At 41.9% G+C, this 15,058-nt stretch overlaps 1 protein-coding gene across 1 annotated transcript in view; it reads right to left on the reverse strand.

Moving 5' to 3' along the window:
- Positions 1-797: 797 nt before the first annotated feature.
- The window catches only part of LOC119856291 (ferritin heavy chain-like), a 63,662-nt gene continuing 49,401 nt past the window's right edge, over positions 798-15,058 (reverse strand). Inside the window, exon 2 of the mRNA XM_038403674.1 lies at positions 798-1,175. Within this exon, the coding sequence (XP_038259602.1) occupies positions 798-1,175 (378 nt within the window). The remainder of the gene's footprint in view (positions 1,176-15,058) is intronic.

Consider the following 15,058-nt stretch of genomic DNA (forward strand, 5'->3'; position numbering starts at 1 on the left):
ACTCCTTCATCATTTAGCTCCTCTTGCCATCTCCTGCTGATTTGCCAGATGCCTATAACAATATTTTTTGTTTACACATTAAGCAAGATTGTTGTTGTTATGCTTTATTTTTTATTTATGTTAATGAGGCAAAATTACTACAACAAAGAACAGGATAGTTTCCATTCTGAATAACATCTGGAAATTTTAAGCATTCATAGTCTGTCAAGAGTTTACACAAGTCTCCAAATTTTAATGACAGAGGTACAAACACATGCAAAGATACCTGACAAAATTTAAAATTCTTTGCCTATTAAAATAATATGGGATGCTCTGTGTGCAGCCTTAATTGGTATTGATGTGGGAGATAAAGTATCAGTATAATATTCCACGATTAGTTGTGCAGATCTATTCAGTCCCCTTTGCAAGATCAGCTCTGTGAATAGCTTCAGCAAGTTAAACCTTAAAAGCCATTCAGATGGGATTCAGGTATTATTCTTTAGTCATATTAAAACTGAAGTCTATAGTGGGAGAAAAAAGCAAGGCTGAGCTAATCACACTCTTATTCTAGTCTCACAGGGAGACTTCATTTGTGAGTTTCCCAAAAAAGGATGGCACAACTGTCATGGGTTCATGATTCCCACAATGCATTTCTTTTTCTCTTCATTAATCTGTCACTAATTCAATCTGTGATGGCAGTGTTACAATCATATCTTACATTTCTCTCTGTTAGTGTGGAACAAATTACAACATTTTTCATTTCAGAAAGACTCCACTATTATTTCTTCTGTTGATACCAGGTTCAGAAGGTAGGGCTGTTACCCACCCGTGAAGTCACACAAATGAGGGTCATTCTTGTCAGTTACCAGCTTGTGCAGATCAAGAAGTGACTGGTTCACATTCTTTTCCAGGTGCAAGGCACACTCCATTGCTGTCAACCCATTCTCCCAAACATCACAATCTGGTTTCTTGATGTCCTGCAAAAAGATGCGACCGCCCCTCTGGTTCTGCAGCTTCATGATTTTTTCAGCATGCTCACGCTCCTCGTGGGACTGGTGCAGGAAATACTTGGCAAAGTTCTTTAGAGCCACATCATCCCGGTCAAAATAGAAAGACATGCTGAGGTACACGTAGGAGGCGTAGAGCTCCAGGTTGATCTGGTAGTTGACGGCCGCCTCGCAGTCCTGGTTGTAGTTCTAGTGCACCTGGGAAGACATTCCTTGAAAACTAAGAAACCACTGAGAAAAACTAAGGATATTACACCACTGTTCATCAGGGTTATTAGGAGGATGCAAGATCTTGAATTTAAAAAAAAACATATTAACTTCTTATAATACACTATGTTAGATGGCTTCTAGTTTAAATGAAGTAGCCAAACTGAAAAATTATGAAAATGAAAAATTGGAGATTAATGCATATAAACCCTGTTATATTAATGTAGGTAGAATATAGGAGGGCCACAGATGTTAACATTAACCCTTGTTAACCAAGGTCAGGGGTTTGGTATACAGAGACCTCAACCTGCTTAGTGTGATGGAAAACATACCATCAAACATCCTTTTAATGTTTTATTAAAGATAAAGAAAAGGAAAAATAGTTAAAACATTTGAAACAAAGTACTGAATAAGATTATTTTATAACATCCCTTGTTCCTGTTCCCTTTAATTGGAGAGAGTTTTTAGAAGTAAAACCTCCTTGGTTTGATAGACTCTTAGCCAGTATCAAACTAACTGTCCTTTTGGGGAAAAGAGAAGTAGTTGAGATGGACTGGAACTGTTGTTGTTGCCTCTGTTGTTTAAATCCAATCCCATTTCATCTCAGGTAGTCTTTGGGATTCAGCTGGAGCTAGTAGGGTTTATGATGTCATCTGGATCCCTCTCTCTGACCCGGTCTGGTCAGAATATCTCTCAGGATCAGGATGACAAAGGCCTGGTGTCCCAGGAAATGGTGGGAATGGCAGTCGTGATGATGAAGCTCACTTCAGCAGCATCTGTCTGTTCTTCTGTCCCCTCCTCCCCCAAGTCTCTTGCTTTCAAGGTCCAAAAAGCGAATGATGAGTGGAATAGCCCATCCCCACATTATTTTGTCCACCAATTAGGTCTAGGCCTAGTTTCTGACACACCAGTTCTGTGTACTTACACAAGTAATCCCTCTGGCTGCGATATTGTAGGCTTTTTAAGGAAAGTGACTTTGATGCAGGAAATATATGAAAATTACAGAAAGAATCAAAGAGTTACGATTTGCACAAGATGCACTTTCTGCTCCAAGTCCCATTACAACACTGGTACTAACTAAAGCTGTATCTATAATGCAATATGTAAATATACAGAAGGAGTTTCTGTTACTATTGTTCACTGTTTACGAGTATTTCCAACACAACAATTTATTTTCTAGAAAATGTTCACAAAAGTTTTTTTTTATCAGTGTTTAGCATCTTAAAATGGCCTAGTTCTTTGAGCATTTGCAGTGCTTGCCAAGCCATCCAATAGCAGCTTCTTCAACACAATGAAGGGCCCTAAGGCCACCATGAAATCTAATCAGTTGACATTTGTCAACAACATGCACCATTGACTGACGGAGGCCACAGTGAGAAAGTGGATCATTGTGCAGACCCCATGTGTAGAGGTCTGCGTATATTCCTTGAGGGCATTGGATCAGTGTTCACGTCACATCCCCATCAGTACCTGGCTAATCCCTGGCAAGCTATTGATCCAACCTAAGAGATCAAGTTCAATTAATTCACAGAATCCTGGTCACTTGCCAGCCATCACCCCGGTGTGGTGCCATCCCCTGGCTTTCTAGTAATTGGTCTGGCTTTAAGAGTTCTCCAACTCAGCGTCAAAGGTTTGTCAACATCCAAGCGCAATGTCATAGTGGAAGTGCTTTATTTATTATTTGTTATTTATTACATTATTCTTTAAAAAGTTGCAGTCATCCAGCCAGGGAGTAGAAACACCACCATGTGACTCAGATACACAATCAGACATCCATCTATCTGGCAGACAGCTTTGGCTGGAAGTTGAAGCTAGGCAAATTCAGGTGAAATAAGGTACACATTTTTAACACTGAAGATAATTAATCACTGGAACTACCGACCAAAGGTTATGGTAAATTCTCCATCAATGGCAATTTTTAAATCTAGATAGCATGTTTTTCTAAAAGAGCTGCTCTGGTTCAAACAATTCAGGGAAGTTCTATGGCTTTTGTTATACAGGAGGTCAGACTAGATGATCACAGAGGTCCTTTCTGGCCTTATAATCTATAACATCAAAAATAGCAGCTATTCAGAATAAATGGCTTGTGAACAGCCCAGAGGCTGAAATTTGTTCCCAAGAACTAGTCTGAGAATAATTATGAATATGAATATGAATACATTTATCGATTGCAGAATTTGACCTCAGGCAATTCACCAACAGAAAAGAGGGCTACCTTTGTCAGATAATGTATTTGCAAGAAATAATTATTTATCTATTATTAAGCATTCAGGTCTTCCCTGTACTACATTGCTTTCTGATATACAATCATCCACACTAAATTTCCCACTTGGAATGCGGAGTGGGGGGATGGACCACTTTAGTCTTAAAATTTAGTAGTGAATTTTGTTTAGTAGCACAATTGAGTCTTAACTATGCCACCTACAGAAGCAGCACTGCTGACATTTTAAAGGAGCTGCATTTCCCAGATGTCAATAAGATTTGATTGTGTGGGTCTATTTCATGCCCACTATCATCAAAAAGATTACTGGATGCACATGCTCCTATCATTGAGGTAATATGTCAAATCATTTGAGACATGAACAACAGGCTGAAATTTACCCTGTCCCTTTGTCTACAATAAGTTTCCAGCTTTGCTTGAATAACTCAAAGCTTCCTTACTAATTGCTGATCCACTTTGAGTTTCCAGAATTGATGATTACAGATACAAGTACTACAGAAAACTTAAATTGTGAGAAGCCCACTGATTAAGGGTGGCTTAATCATCTCAATAGCCACATGAGTCCCGAAGTCCCAATTCAAAAGTTATTTTCACCCTCTGCTTTAAGCAGTTAGCTGATCACAAGAGACACTCAATTTTTCTGTTTGCACCATTAACTACACTAGCTGCTTTATCCACAAAAACTGACACAGGCTGTACAACCAACCATTAATATAATATCTTCCTTTTGCACAGTATGTGGATGTTCCAAAGAGCTGTGCCTTTTCTATTACTCTAAAGTCTCTCACTGTAACAATGCCTCTAGGGTAAATGTCTCCTTTCCTGTGCTACTTTTGTTTTCAGAGTGAGAAATGACAGAGGAAGCTGTGCCTTGAACTTGGTGAAAAAAACAACACACAAACAAAAAACAGTGAAATCTGCCTTTTATCTGGCATTGCAACCAGGTTAAGGTTCATGATTTTTTCTGAGGTAAGCAAAGCCCAGAGCTGTCAGTCACCATTGCTAGGCTATGGTTATTAGTTTAGAGGTTGGTTTCTCTCTGAAAGGTGACTTGGCAAAAATGAGCACCCTGCACCTTTAAGCAGGGTGGGTGGATGTAATTTGGCAGGCTGTCTGAATGAAAGGAACAGTGCTTTATGGCTTGTGGGTGGGGGGGTGATGAAAAACTGCTGCAAAAGGGGCAGCATGGTTGCGGACTCATTCCCTAGGAATGAGGGATTTAAAAGGGGCAACCTTAACCCTCCCTTTTGCATGGAGCAGGCTCGGCGGCACCCATCCTCCCTCCCTATTAGGTAGTAAAATACCAGGTGTGGTCTAGATCGGCTGTGGGCATTACACTAGCCACTTCTTTGTTGGCCTAGGTGGAGTTTGTTTTTTTCACCTTCCCCACAGCAGGTTCAGAGGACTCTGTTCATGCATGGCATTAAGAGCGGTAGGCCATATGTTGCAATTCATTATTTAAGTGTTGGGCAGATGTCCAGTGCAGGTACTCCATAGGAAAGGTATACAGTGACCAGATAAATGGCTTGGAAAGGGACTTAAAAATAGGTGTTCAGTAAATGAGCGAATGGGGGGCAGTTAGGGACTCCTATGTTTAGTATGGTAGGGAGCCAACCCTCATTATTATAGCTCACCTTAACCTCCTATGATGGGGGACAGTGGGTGGATTTGCTGGAGGGACCTGGATGGAAAAAGAGTGGCAGCTGGTGGAAGCCCCCAGGTATGATAAGGTCCCAGCAATGAACTTGCTGGAGGAACCTGGATGGAAAAAGAGGGGGAGCTGGTAAAAGCCCCCCAGTTTAGTATGGAATAAACATGGGGTGACTAGCACTATACACTTTTATCTTATGGGTAGTCCCAGACATCTAATAATAAAGTTGGGGCCTGATTAAACCCATGTCAAATGTCTCCTGTTCTTCTTTCAGTATAGCCAGACAATGGTATCTTCTTACTCCACAAAAGTTCTACCTTAGCCTGAATCATACCATACCAAATAAAACTACTGTAAGTCCACTGATTTCAGTAGAATTAAATGGGTATGTACCAATATTAAATCCTGCATATACATTCAGATACCAATTGTTTAATTACAAAAATAAAGTCCTCAGTCCTGTAAACATTTATGCTTGTGAGAAGTGCCATTCCTTCTTGTCTAATATCAATAATAAAGTTTCTGCCAAATAAATTTGACCTTCAGCCACATCAGTGCAACCTCATAGTAATCTATGTATAGCCTGTGGGTTTGCATGGGTATCACTTATTGGCCCTGTAACTGCACAAATATAACAATCTGCTTAATTTCCTTATGTGGGTTTTGTTGGGGAGGATGATCACGTCTTTACAGCTGATGTGTTGATTTCAATTATCTCATTGCACAGCTTTTCCAGTCTTTTCTGGCCTTCTTTAGACACTCAGTAGATGCAAGCTAGTTTTACGTATTAATAATACTATTAAATATAATAAATATATAAACTATACATGCCAGACACTATGCTGCCAGGAGAAGCCAAATGTCCCTCAGATTTCCCTGGTCATGCATGCAACACTGCTGATCCATATCAATTCTGAACACAAATGTAAAAACATGACATTGCTTTTGTTCTTCAACTGTACCCTTCCCATCCTGATTCAAATTTGGATCTTTCGGTCTCCTCTTGCTCAGGTATTTTAGCCAGCCACATTTTCCCCTTCCCTTTTCTTAGCTGTATTCATTTCTTTCTACCTTCTGTTTGGTTTTATGTATATTAAATGTTACTACTTTTTCCCTTATATGCTGGAGTAGCAGGGAAGTGGGGAAAACACTGAAAGGCATAGCCCTGTGGTTTTCCATTGGCCAAGCAAGCCTGTGTGCATTTGGTTCACTCAAAAGATTTAATAAACACAACCCCTGTAGCTTTGCTTTCTTGTGTAAGGCCCCAGTCTTGTAAAAATGCAAGTGTTTAACTTAAGAATGTAAATTGTCCCACTGAATTCAAAGGGACAATTTAAAAGCTTAAAATTAAGCATATGTTTACTGGATCAGGGCCTAATATTGTAACTGATATTACAGATGCAGGAAAAATGCTCCAAGCTGTAGCACAGAAGACTCACTAGCTGCCACCTTAGTGAGAGTTCATAGCAGGGCTTTGGAGCAGAGCCTGGAGCTGGAGTGCAGAGCAGCTCAGGAGCAGTGGAGCTGCAGGTTTTTGCTTGGAGCTGGAGCAGAGCCAGAGCACAGCTCCAAAGCCGTGGTTCATAGTCTTAACTTTTGATTACTTTCACCAGAGAACATAGTCCTTCCCAGGCTGCACATCACTCCAACCTTTCTGTTAACCAGTGATGAATGAGGAAAATATTGAAACAGCTTCCGAAATGTGGGATGTAATATCCCTCAAATACATTGGGCCAGTGTGACGGATGGCTAGAAAGCATTAAACATCCTGCAAAATAAATAACCCTCAAAAGAAATGTGGGGAGATAATGTTTGTGGTTTTGTGTATTTACATATATATGAGTAGGGTCAACCATATAATCAACAGTCCCTATCTATGCTGTATTCTGATAATTCAGAGGTCAAAAGAACATCTTATCATTTAAATGAATTGTAAACATGAAATATCTCTGTATTCATCTCTCTTTGAAATGTATAGCAAATAATCTGTGAATGGTAGAGGAACAACCACATTGCCTTATGTTAATTCTATAGCTAAGTATCGGTGATGGACCTCCCTCAGAGTTGTGCTAATTACCTTTTGAACTCCAACTTGTTAAAAGACATGAAATTATATAAAAGATCCTTGGGTCCTGATTCTGTCATCTCAGATCTGCTTAGGCTTCATCAGGGGAAGTTTGAGTCGCAAGACTGAGGTCCCAGTTATGCTGGTACACCCTGAATATGATATTTGGACATTGGACTATAACCTATGAACTATTTCTAAAAATTCTTTGCAGCTACGAAGCTCACTGTCTCTGCTATGAATCTTCACTTAAATGAATTGAACTCAAGTCTGTATATATTGTGACAGAGCTCTGTCCTTGCCTCCGTGGCTCTCGCATTTCCTGGCGGATTTTGCTAGCCTCAGAGGCTCACTGTGACCCTCCACATAACCTTCTTTCTCTAGAGACAAGGGTCACAGTCTACTGAGCCATTTTCTTCATAAGCAGGCAAGGGAGGTAAGGAGAAGTTATCCTTCCTTGCACAGTCTCTGTTGTCTCCCAGTCTCAGTGATTAATCAGGGGACAAAGGTGGGGGGAAGAGGAAGCCTGGGCTCACCCTCTACTCCGGGCTCCAGCCCAGGGACCCTAGTAGTATCAGCTATGGTAGCTGACCTTTTAGAAACATGACATGTACAATTCTTTGGGCTACTTCCCCCACAGCAGCCCTCACTTCCTCAAGCTCCACTTCACCCTTACCTCAGGGCCTCTTTCCTTATGCCTGATACAGTGTGTACTACTCAGCCTCTCCAACAGCACAACTTCCTTCCACAGCTCCTGACATGCACACCCATCTGACTAACTGGGAGGCTTTTAACTAGTTTCAGCCAGCCCCTGATTGGCTTCAGGTGTCCCAACCAACCTAGCCTTCTCTCTGCCTTCTAGAAATTTCTTAATTGGCCCCAGGTGTCTTAATTGACCTGGAGCAGCTGCCATTTCACTTATTCTGGTACCAGGGATTTGTTTAGCCTGGAGTGAATCTCTCTCTCTCCCACTACTCTTCCATAGCCAGGCGAGGAGTACGGCGGGGTGCCCCCTCTCGGGCCAGCTGTACGCTCTGGCGATCGAGCCCTTCCTCTGTCTCCTCCGAAGGAGGTTGACAGGGTTGGTGCTGCGGGATCCGGAGCTGTGGCTGGTCCTGTCGGTGTACGCTGATGACATGCTCCTCGTGATCCAGGACCTGGGTGACTTGGCGCGGGTGGAGGCTTGCCAGGCCATCTATTCGGCAGCCTCCTCCGTGCGGGTCAACTGGGTCAAGAGCTCTGGCTTGGTGGTAGGGGACTGGTGGCAGGCGAGCTCCCTCCCACCCGCGCTTCAGGCCATCCAGTGTAGCACGGGTCCGCTGCTCTATCTTGGTGTTTACCTTTCTGCCACGCATCCCTCTCCGCCGGACAACTGGCAGAATTTAGAGGGTGGGGTGATAGAGCGGCTCCAGAAATGGACAGGACTACTCCGGTGCCTCTCCCTTCGAGGGAGAGTGCTGGTGCTTAATCAACTAGTCCTGTCCATGCTCTGGTTCCGGCTCAACACCCTGGTCCCGGCCCCGGGTTTCCTGGCCAACCTCCGGACATCAATTCTGGAGTTCTTTTGGTCAGGACTGCACTGGGTCCCTGCAGGGGTTCTCCATCTACCTCTGGAGGAGGGAGGGCAGGGCCTAAAATGTCTGCTTACTCAGGTCCATGTCTTCCACCTCCAGGCCCCGGTAAAGGCCTTCAGGAGGTAAAGGCCGCTTTGCCGCCCACAGCTCGGGTTTATCTCGACCGGGTCGTACATGAGGGCATGCCCCGCCCACCTCCTACCCCAGGCCTGCTGGACCTTTTAATTGGACCCCTGTCCCGTGGACCCAACCAACCCCCTCACCCCTTCACTGTAAGCCAGCTGCACAAGATGCAGCCGGTCTGCTTTCAAACCGCACCAGGAAAACATCTATACATGCTCGTGCTCCATACCCTTCACGCCCTCACTCTCTTGTCCCGCCCCGATACAAAATGGCGGGACCTCCTACCACCTTTGGAGGGTGAGGAGTCCCGGTGGGCCAGCCTATATTCCACCTTAGTCCCGAGACCCGCCGGGGATATCAGTTGTCGGCTCCTTCACGGAGCCGTGAGCATGGACATGTACTTGGCACGGTTCACCTCAATCCCAGACACCTGCCCCTTTTGCGGCGTGAGGGAAACCCTGGCACACATATACCTGGAGCGTGCCAGGTTGCAGCCCCTATTCCGGCTCCTCACCAATATTTTATTACACTTTTGGTTGCACTTTTCCCCTCACCTTATCTATGCACTCCCTATCCGTGGCCCCACAAAGTCACGGGATCTCCTGGTCAACCTCCTCCTGCCCTAGCTAAAATGGCCATCTATAAAACCAGAGTGAGGAAGTTGGCCGATGGAGTCTCCTGTGACTGTGGGGCCTATTTCCGATCCTTGGTCCGTTCACGTATCCATGCAGAGTTCCTCTGGGTGGCATCCTCTGACTCCCTTGACGCCTTTGAGGAGCAGTGGGCGCTGTCCGGGGTTCTCTGCTCGGTGTCCCCATCTGGTTCCCTTCATTTGACCCTTTGACCCCACTCCCGTCCCTGTTATTTCATTAGTTGTCCCCCGGAATTTTTTGGTATCTAGGTCCTGTAGATCCCCCTTTTAGGCTGGGGGGAATCCTTTAGCGGTGGATGGGCTTCGCCCGCTCACTTCCCGGATCCCATAAGACTACTTTTCTATAGCCATCTGGCCTTGCCCCGTCAGAATATATTTGTCTTTTAGCCATACTCTCTCTCTCTTGTTTTTTTAATAAATTTTAGTTTAGTTAATAAGAATTGGCTGTAGCATGTATTTGGGTAAGATATGGAATATTCAATAACTTGTGAGGTAATGTTTCCGATCCTTTGGGATTGATAGAACTTTTTTTTTTAATATGATGAAGTAAGATTTACAGAAATTTTCATCGTATTTAATGTAGGTACCTGGATGGGGGCCTGAGGCTGAATCACTTTAAGGGGACTGTGTTGTTTGGACTTCTGAGTAATCAGTCAAGTAATAAAGAAGCTGTTTTGTGCTGGTTTGGTGAATCTAAGTATTGGAATATCCACCAGTTTTGAGGGGATTGTCTGCACCATTCTTTGCAGTTTACCCTAATTGAGTGACCACAGCTGGCTCCCCACTAGGACCCTGGTCAGAGCAACAGTCTGACCTTCAATGACTGCTTTGTGAAGCTGTGATGGTCCAAAGCAATATTTAAGCTGCTCCAACTGCACAGCTACGGATTCCCCTGGCAGATGTAAATTTCCAAGTGATGAAGAGGTGGCATGTCAGATTCTGTGCCTTCCCCTTTGATCATGCCAGACAGAAGATATCCCCTGCTCTGGTGATCCTCATCAGTGAAACAGCCCTTGAAAGCCAACCTGTAACCTGTGGTGCACTAAATTATATTGGACTGACCCTCAAAGCTGGGGATGCAAAAAAATGACTTAGCTTATATGCACAGTGAAGCAGGAAAGTGTAAATTCCAGCTGTCTCTGATTGAGCTAGCATGCTAAAAACAGACATGTAGCTGTGGCATCGCAAACTCCCTGGCAATCCTATCTGAGACCCTACATATGTACTTGAGGAGCTACCCCTGGCACTGCAATGCTAAACTTCTATATTTACTACACTAGCTCAATCAGTGCTAACATGGGTATGTCTCTTGGATCTGGAAGTTACACCCTTCCAGATCCAGTGTGGACATATGCTTAGAGTCACCCTTGCTGCCACACAGTTGTATTCAGTGGAGCTATGGCAAGCCAGGTCTAAAACACTAACATTTCAGTTATTGTATGAATTGTACATCACATGCACTGTTTTTTATTTATGCACAACAATTTGGGATCCAGTGTTATCAGGCGTCTGAATAATATTTCCCCTGATGCCTTGGACTAAGGAAAGGCATTTGGCTCTGGTAGTTTGTCTCAGGAAGGGTTCCCCCCCCCCCTTATTCCACTACTATAAATGTTCCCATCTTCATAGACTGTGTATGAACTTGCAAACTAGCTAAATCTAATTCAGCGCAAGCAATAAACTCGTAATTATTTTTACCCATGAAAGACTAGAAAGGGGAAAATATGGATCTGTTCTATTAAAAAGATTTGTAACTAAAAAATTGGCTAACCCTGCATTAAAATAATTTATGTGCTTAATGAAAGGATCCTTTGATCATTACCTCCTTCTATCTACCACTGTAAGAATCTGGAAGTCAATGAAAACCAAACAGACCTCTCTTTACAGTAGCTGCTATTTCAACAACCTCTAAAAGCAATAGCAAAACAAGGAGGTTCCCTTCAGTTGTTGTACTATATATAAATGAGAAATATTATTTACATTGTATCCAACCAACCCCCACTTTTTAAAAGCTGAAATGCAATGGATGAGAGATACTGGGACATTAGAAAAGAAGATATTTTAATCAAGTTTTGTTAAAAAAAAAAGTCAGTAATAGTAAATTGCAAAATCATTAACCTGGACCTTTTCACAATTTATCCAACTATAGTATTAATGGCCCAGCTCTTTTCCCCGCTCTGGGCATCATTCTGTGCAAGTAGCCAGCAGTCTCTTAGAAAGCTGGAATGAAAAATGCTTTAGGAATTAAAAATAAATAGAAAACATACTACAGTGGCAGGGTCTATTCTTCACAGGGCAATTTTCTGTCCACTGAACTGTAAAGATAAAGGTACTTTGCAGCTATTTACTATTGTAATTATACCATTGGCTACATTATACAGGACACATCATGGCCGAGTGCCAATAATGCAATGGATAACAGACAGCAAATTAATTAGTTATCTGGCATTCAGATCACAAGGGAAGTTCTGTTCTTCATGCTATCATTTCTGGCATGCCAACCTTCTGTTTACAGTAGGTATCACTTTAGGCCATGTTTCTGCAAGTAAGAGGACAGGCACACAGGATGACAGTTTGATAGGCCAACTTGATATCTCTGTTCTTGTGTGACAAAAGTAAACTGTTCCTTTAGGGACACATTTGAGAAGAGAAATAACTGAGGTAGACTGGTTTTGACTTTTAACCTTCCTAGCTTTAAAAAAAAAAAAGACCTTTAAAACATCTGACTAGATTAACCACTGGCATCTTACTGCCTCAGTCCTGGACATCTGGCATGTGATTCCCTCCAGTTTCATCCATATATAGGGGGTGAACTTGTCCCCATTGAAGTCAATGGGATTTTTTGCCACTAAACTTCAATAGAGCTAGGATTTGACTTAAGAGATATATAGTGTTGAGATTACTGTTTCATGGCATCTGGTATGTTTTCACTGCATTATTAGTTTGTGGTATAAGTGACTTGTATCCATACACAAAAAGCTTGAGTTAAGTGGGGCTTTAAACTTAGGCTTTTTGGAAAGCCATCGCCAGAAGGCTGTCCACCACATTTCAGACCCTAGATGCGACTTCTGTCACTGAAATAACAATTGTCATAATGTCAGCATTTTACAGAGCGTATTGCTCAGAGTGGGACAATGGCTTTCAACTGGAATGCAGCCAATGAGCGCAAGCAGGAGTGGTGTCCTACACTAAGTTGCCAGGTGAACACCACTTCTGCCCATCGGACAAGAACAGGCAGAAAAGTTTTCTCAAAGTACAGTGTAAAAGTTTGGAAGTAGTGGCCTGGAATCGTGCAGCACTAAGAAACAAAGGATATGCCCCTGCCTTCACCACAGCTTAACTGGAGGATGGCTTGAGTTAGCCTTTGCTCTGTTGCCACTATCACTCAAACTGAGCTAGCCTGAGCAGAGTAGCTCAAATGCACTAATTTGAGTTCACAATGCAGTGAGAAACACCTTTGACCACGGCTTTCATACTGAGAGTTCTGAAATGGTGTTCAGAAGTCCTGATTTTTCTAATCGTGTGCACACCAGAGTAAACCTTATTACTCTGAACAGAGATTTCACCTGACAGTATGCTATTAGCACAGATAAGAAATATGTAATTTTCCCATATGAAAATCAATGCCATTTGATTGATGATAAAACTCTTTTCAGATACTGAGAAGATGTCAGAGTTCAGAAGCAATCCATTGTGTGATTTTTTTATTGTCTTTCTGTCACTTTATTATTATTGGCCATGTCACACTGGCAGGTTAACAAAAAATGTTTCTTTAAACAAAGTCTGATAACCTCATATCTTATTCTAGTCTAGACCAATAAAAGTGCATTCATGTTAATATTACCCTCATCAAATTACAAGGTAAGGCCTTTTCTTTCTACTCCTGCCATTATCGAAGCCAACACTTCTGCAGTGGTAAAAAGCTACATGACTCATTGACACTTTATATGTGCAGCAGGAAAGACAGTCAGACCATGACTTCTAAACTGTCCTTCACATTAGGGACATGAATGAATGGTTCTGTCTGTGCTCAGCCGAGGCAGTGATTTCATTTCTCCAGTAACAGCTACACCTCTATGGCTCTAGTTCCTTTGGATGACAATCCAAGTGCAAATTACACGGGAAAACAGCAGTGAACTTTTGATAAGAAAGTTGGTTAGTTCCCAATGGGAAAGATATTTTTCCCCTGGCAGGGCACACATTTCTCTATTTACAAAAAAATATGGACTGGAATTCTCAGTAGCAGACTACATATTTGGTATTGAAGAAGCTAATACGACACATTGCAGAGGCAAAGACAGAGTTGGATCCAAGGGAAAGGCAGAGTTGACAAAGTCCCTGGTAAGACATGAAGATTCAATTGTCCTCTGTATGATTATTATCAATTATTTGTTTCCAGTAGCAACCACAATAAGCTAGGTGTTTTCCAAGAAGTCATAAGACCATGATTTTCCAAAGTGACTAGCTAATGATTTTGGCAGCCTTAGTCTTTCACTGCTCAATTTGAGAAGTATTAAAGAGACCTGATTTTCAGAATAACCACTTAGTCCTTTCTGAAAATCTGTCCCCTCTATGGAATATCAAGTTGGGAATATAAAAACTGAGGAACTCTAAAACATAGTTGATTTTGAAAATTCTGGAAGTCTCTGCAGCAAAGAGTCAAAATAAACAGACATAGACAGGGAAAAAGAAAAAGAGGGAAAACAAAAGGTAAGTTGGTCAAATGGCGATGAGCTTCATCCAGATAGTACAAAGTTTTAATGGAGACCTAACCCAGTTAGCCAACATATTAAGAGCTTGTTTCTGAGCTCATCAGTACCAGTTTTACACCAGTATAATTCCATCCACAGACTTTCATTAATGTAAGTGAGATCTAGAATCAGGCTCCATAACTCTTAAATATTATAGTTCTATATAAATATGAAGAACTAAACTGGCAGCATTTACATTAGCTATCCCTGACGTCAACTATTTTTGTGATTTCTCTAGTTTTATTAGCATTATGAATATTCCTGCAATGGCCCAGGATATGGTATTGATCAGCAAATTGTCACATTGAAAGCTAGACTGCATGTACTAAAAGTATATATATTTGTCATTCAGTTCTTTTATTATTTGTAAATTGTTCTCGGTGGAACAGAGTCACAAACATCTTAGCCATACGTCATTAAAATAAATGTTCCTTATTTTATTGCCCAGAGAAACTGAAGAAGAAAGTGAGACACAGGCGGGGTCATTAGAAAAAAACAAGCCCTTTGCTGCTTCAGTGTAAATGGCAATCATAACATTAACAGGTTTTGTCTTAAATTTTAAGGAAAAGGCATAAATTATGGGCACTTTCAGCATATACCTTTTTCCTGATCAACTGTGAATCTATAAACCTAAATACAGGCAATGAACACAAACTGGGTCTTAATGAACAGTAGGAATTCAAGAGAAGAAAAAAAAACAAACAAAAGACAAAGACCATCTAAATATCTTATAAATTCTAGTTCAGATTTTTCACTTTTGAATAATAACAATGCAAGTCATAAGATAACGAGCCAAGTTTCATTTTCTTCCACATGGAAGAAACGCCT

Source organism: Dermochelys coriacea, chromosome 5, assembly GCF_009764565.3.
Source record: "Dermochelys coriacea isolate rDerCor1 chromosome 5, rDerCor1.pri.v4, whole genome shotgun sequence".
Lineage (NCBI taxonomy): Eukaryota > Metazoa > Chordata > Testudines > Dermochelyidae > Dermochelys > Dermochelys coriacea.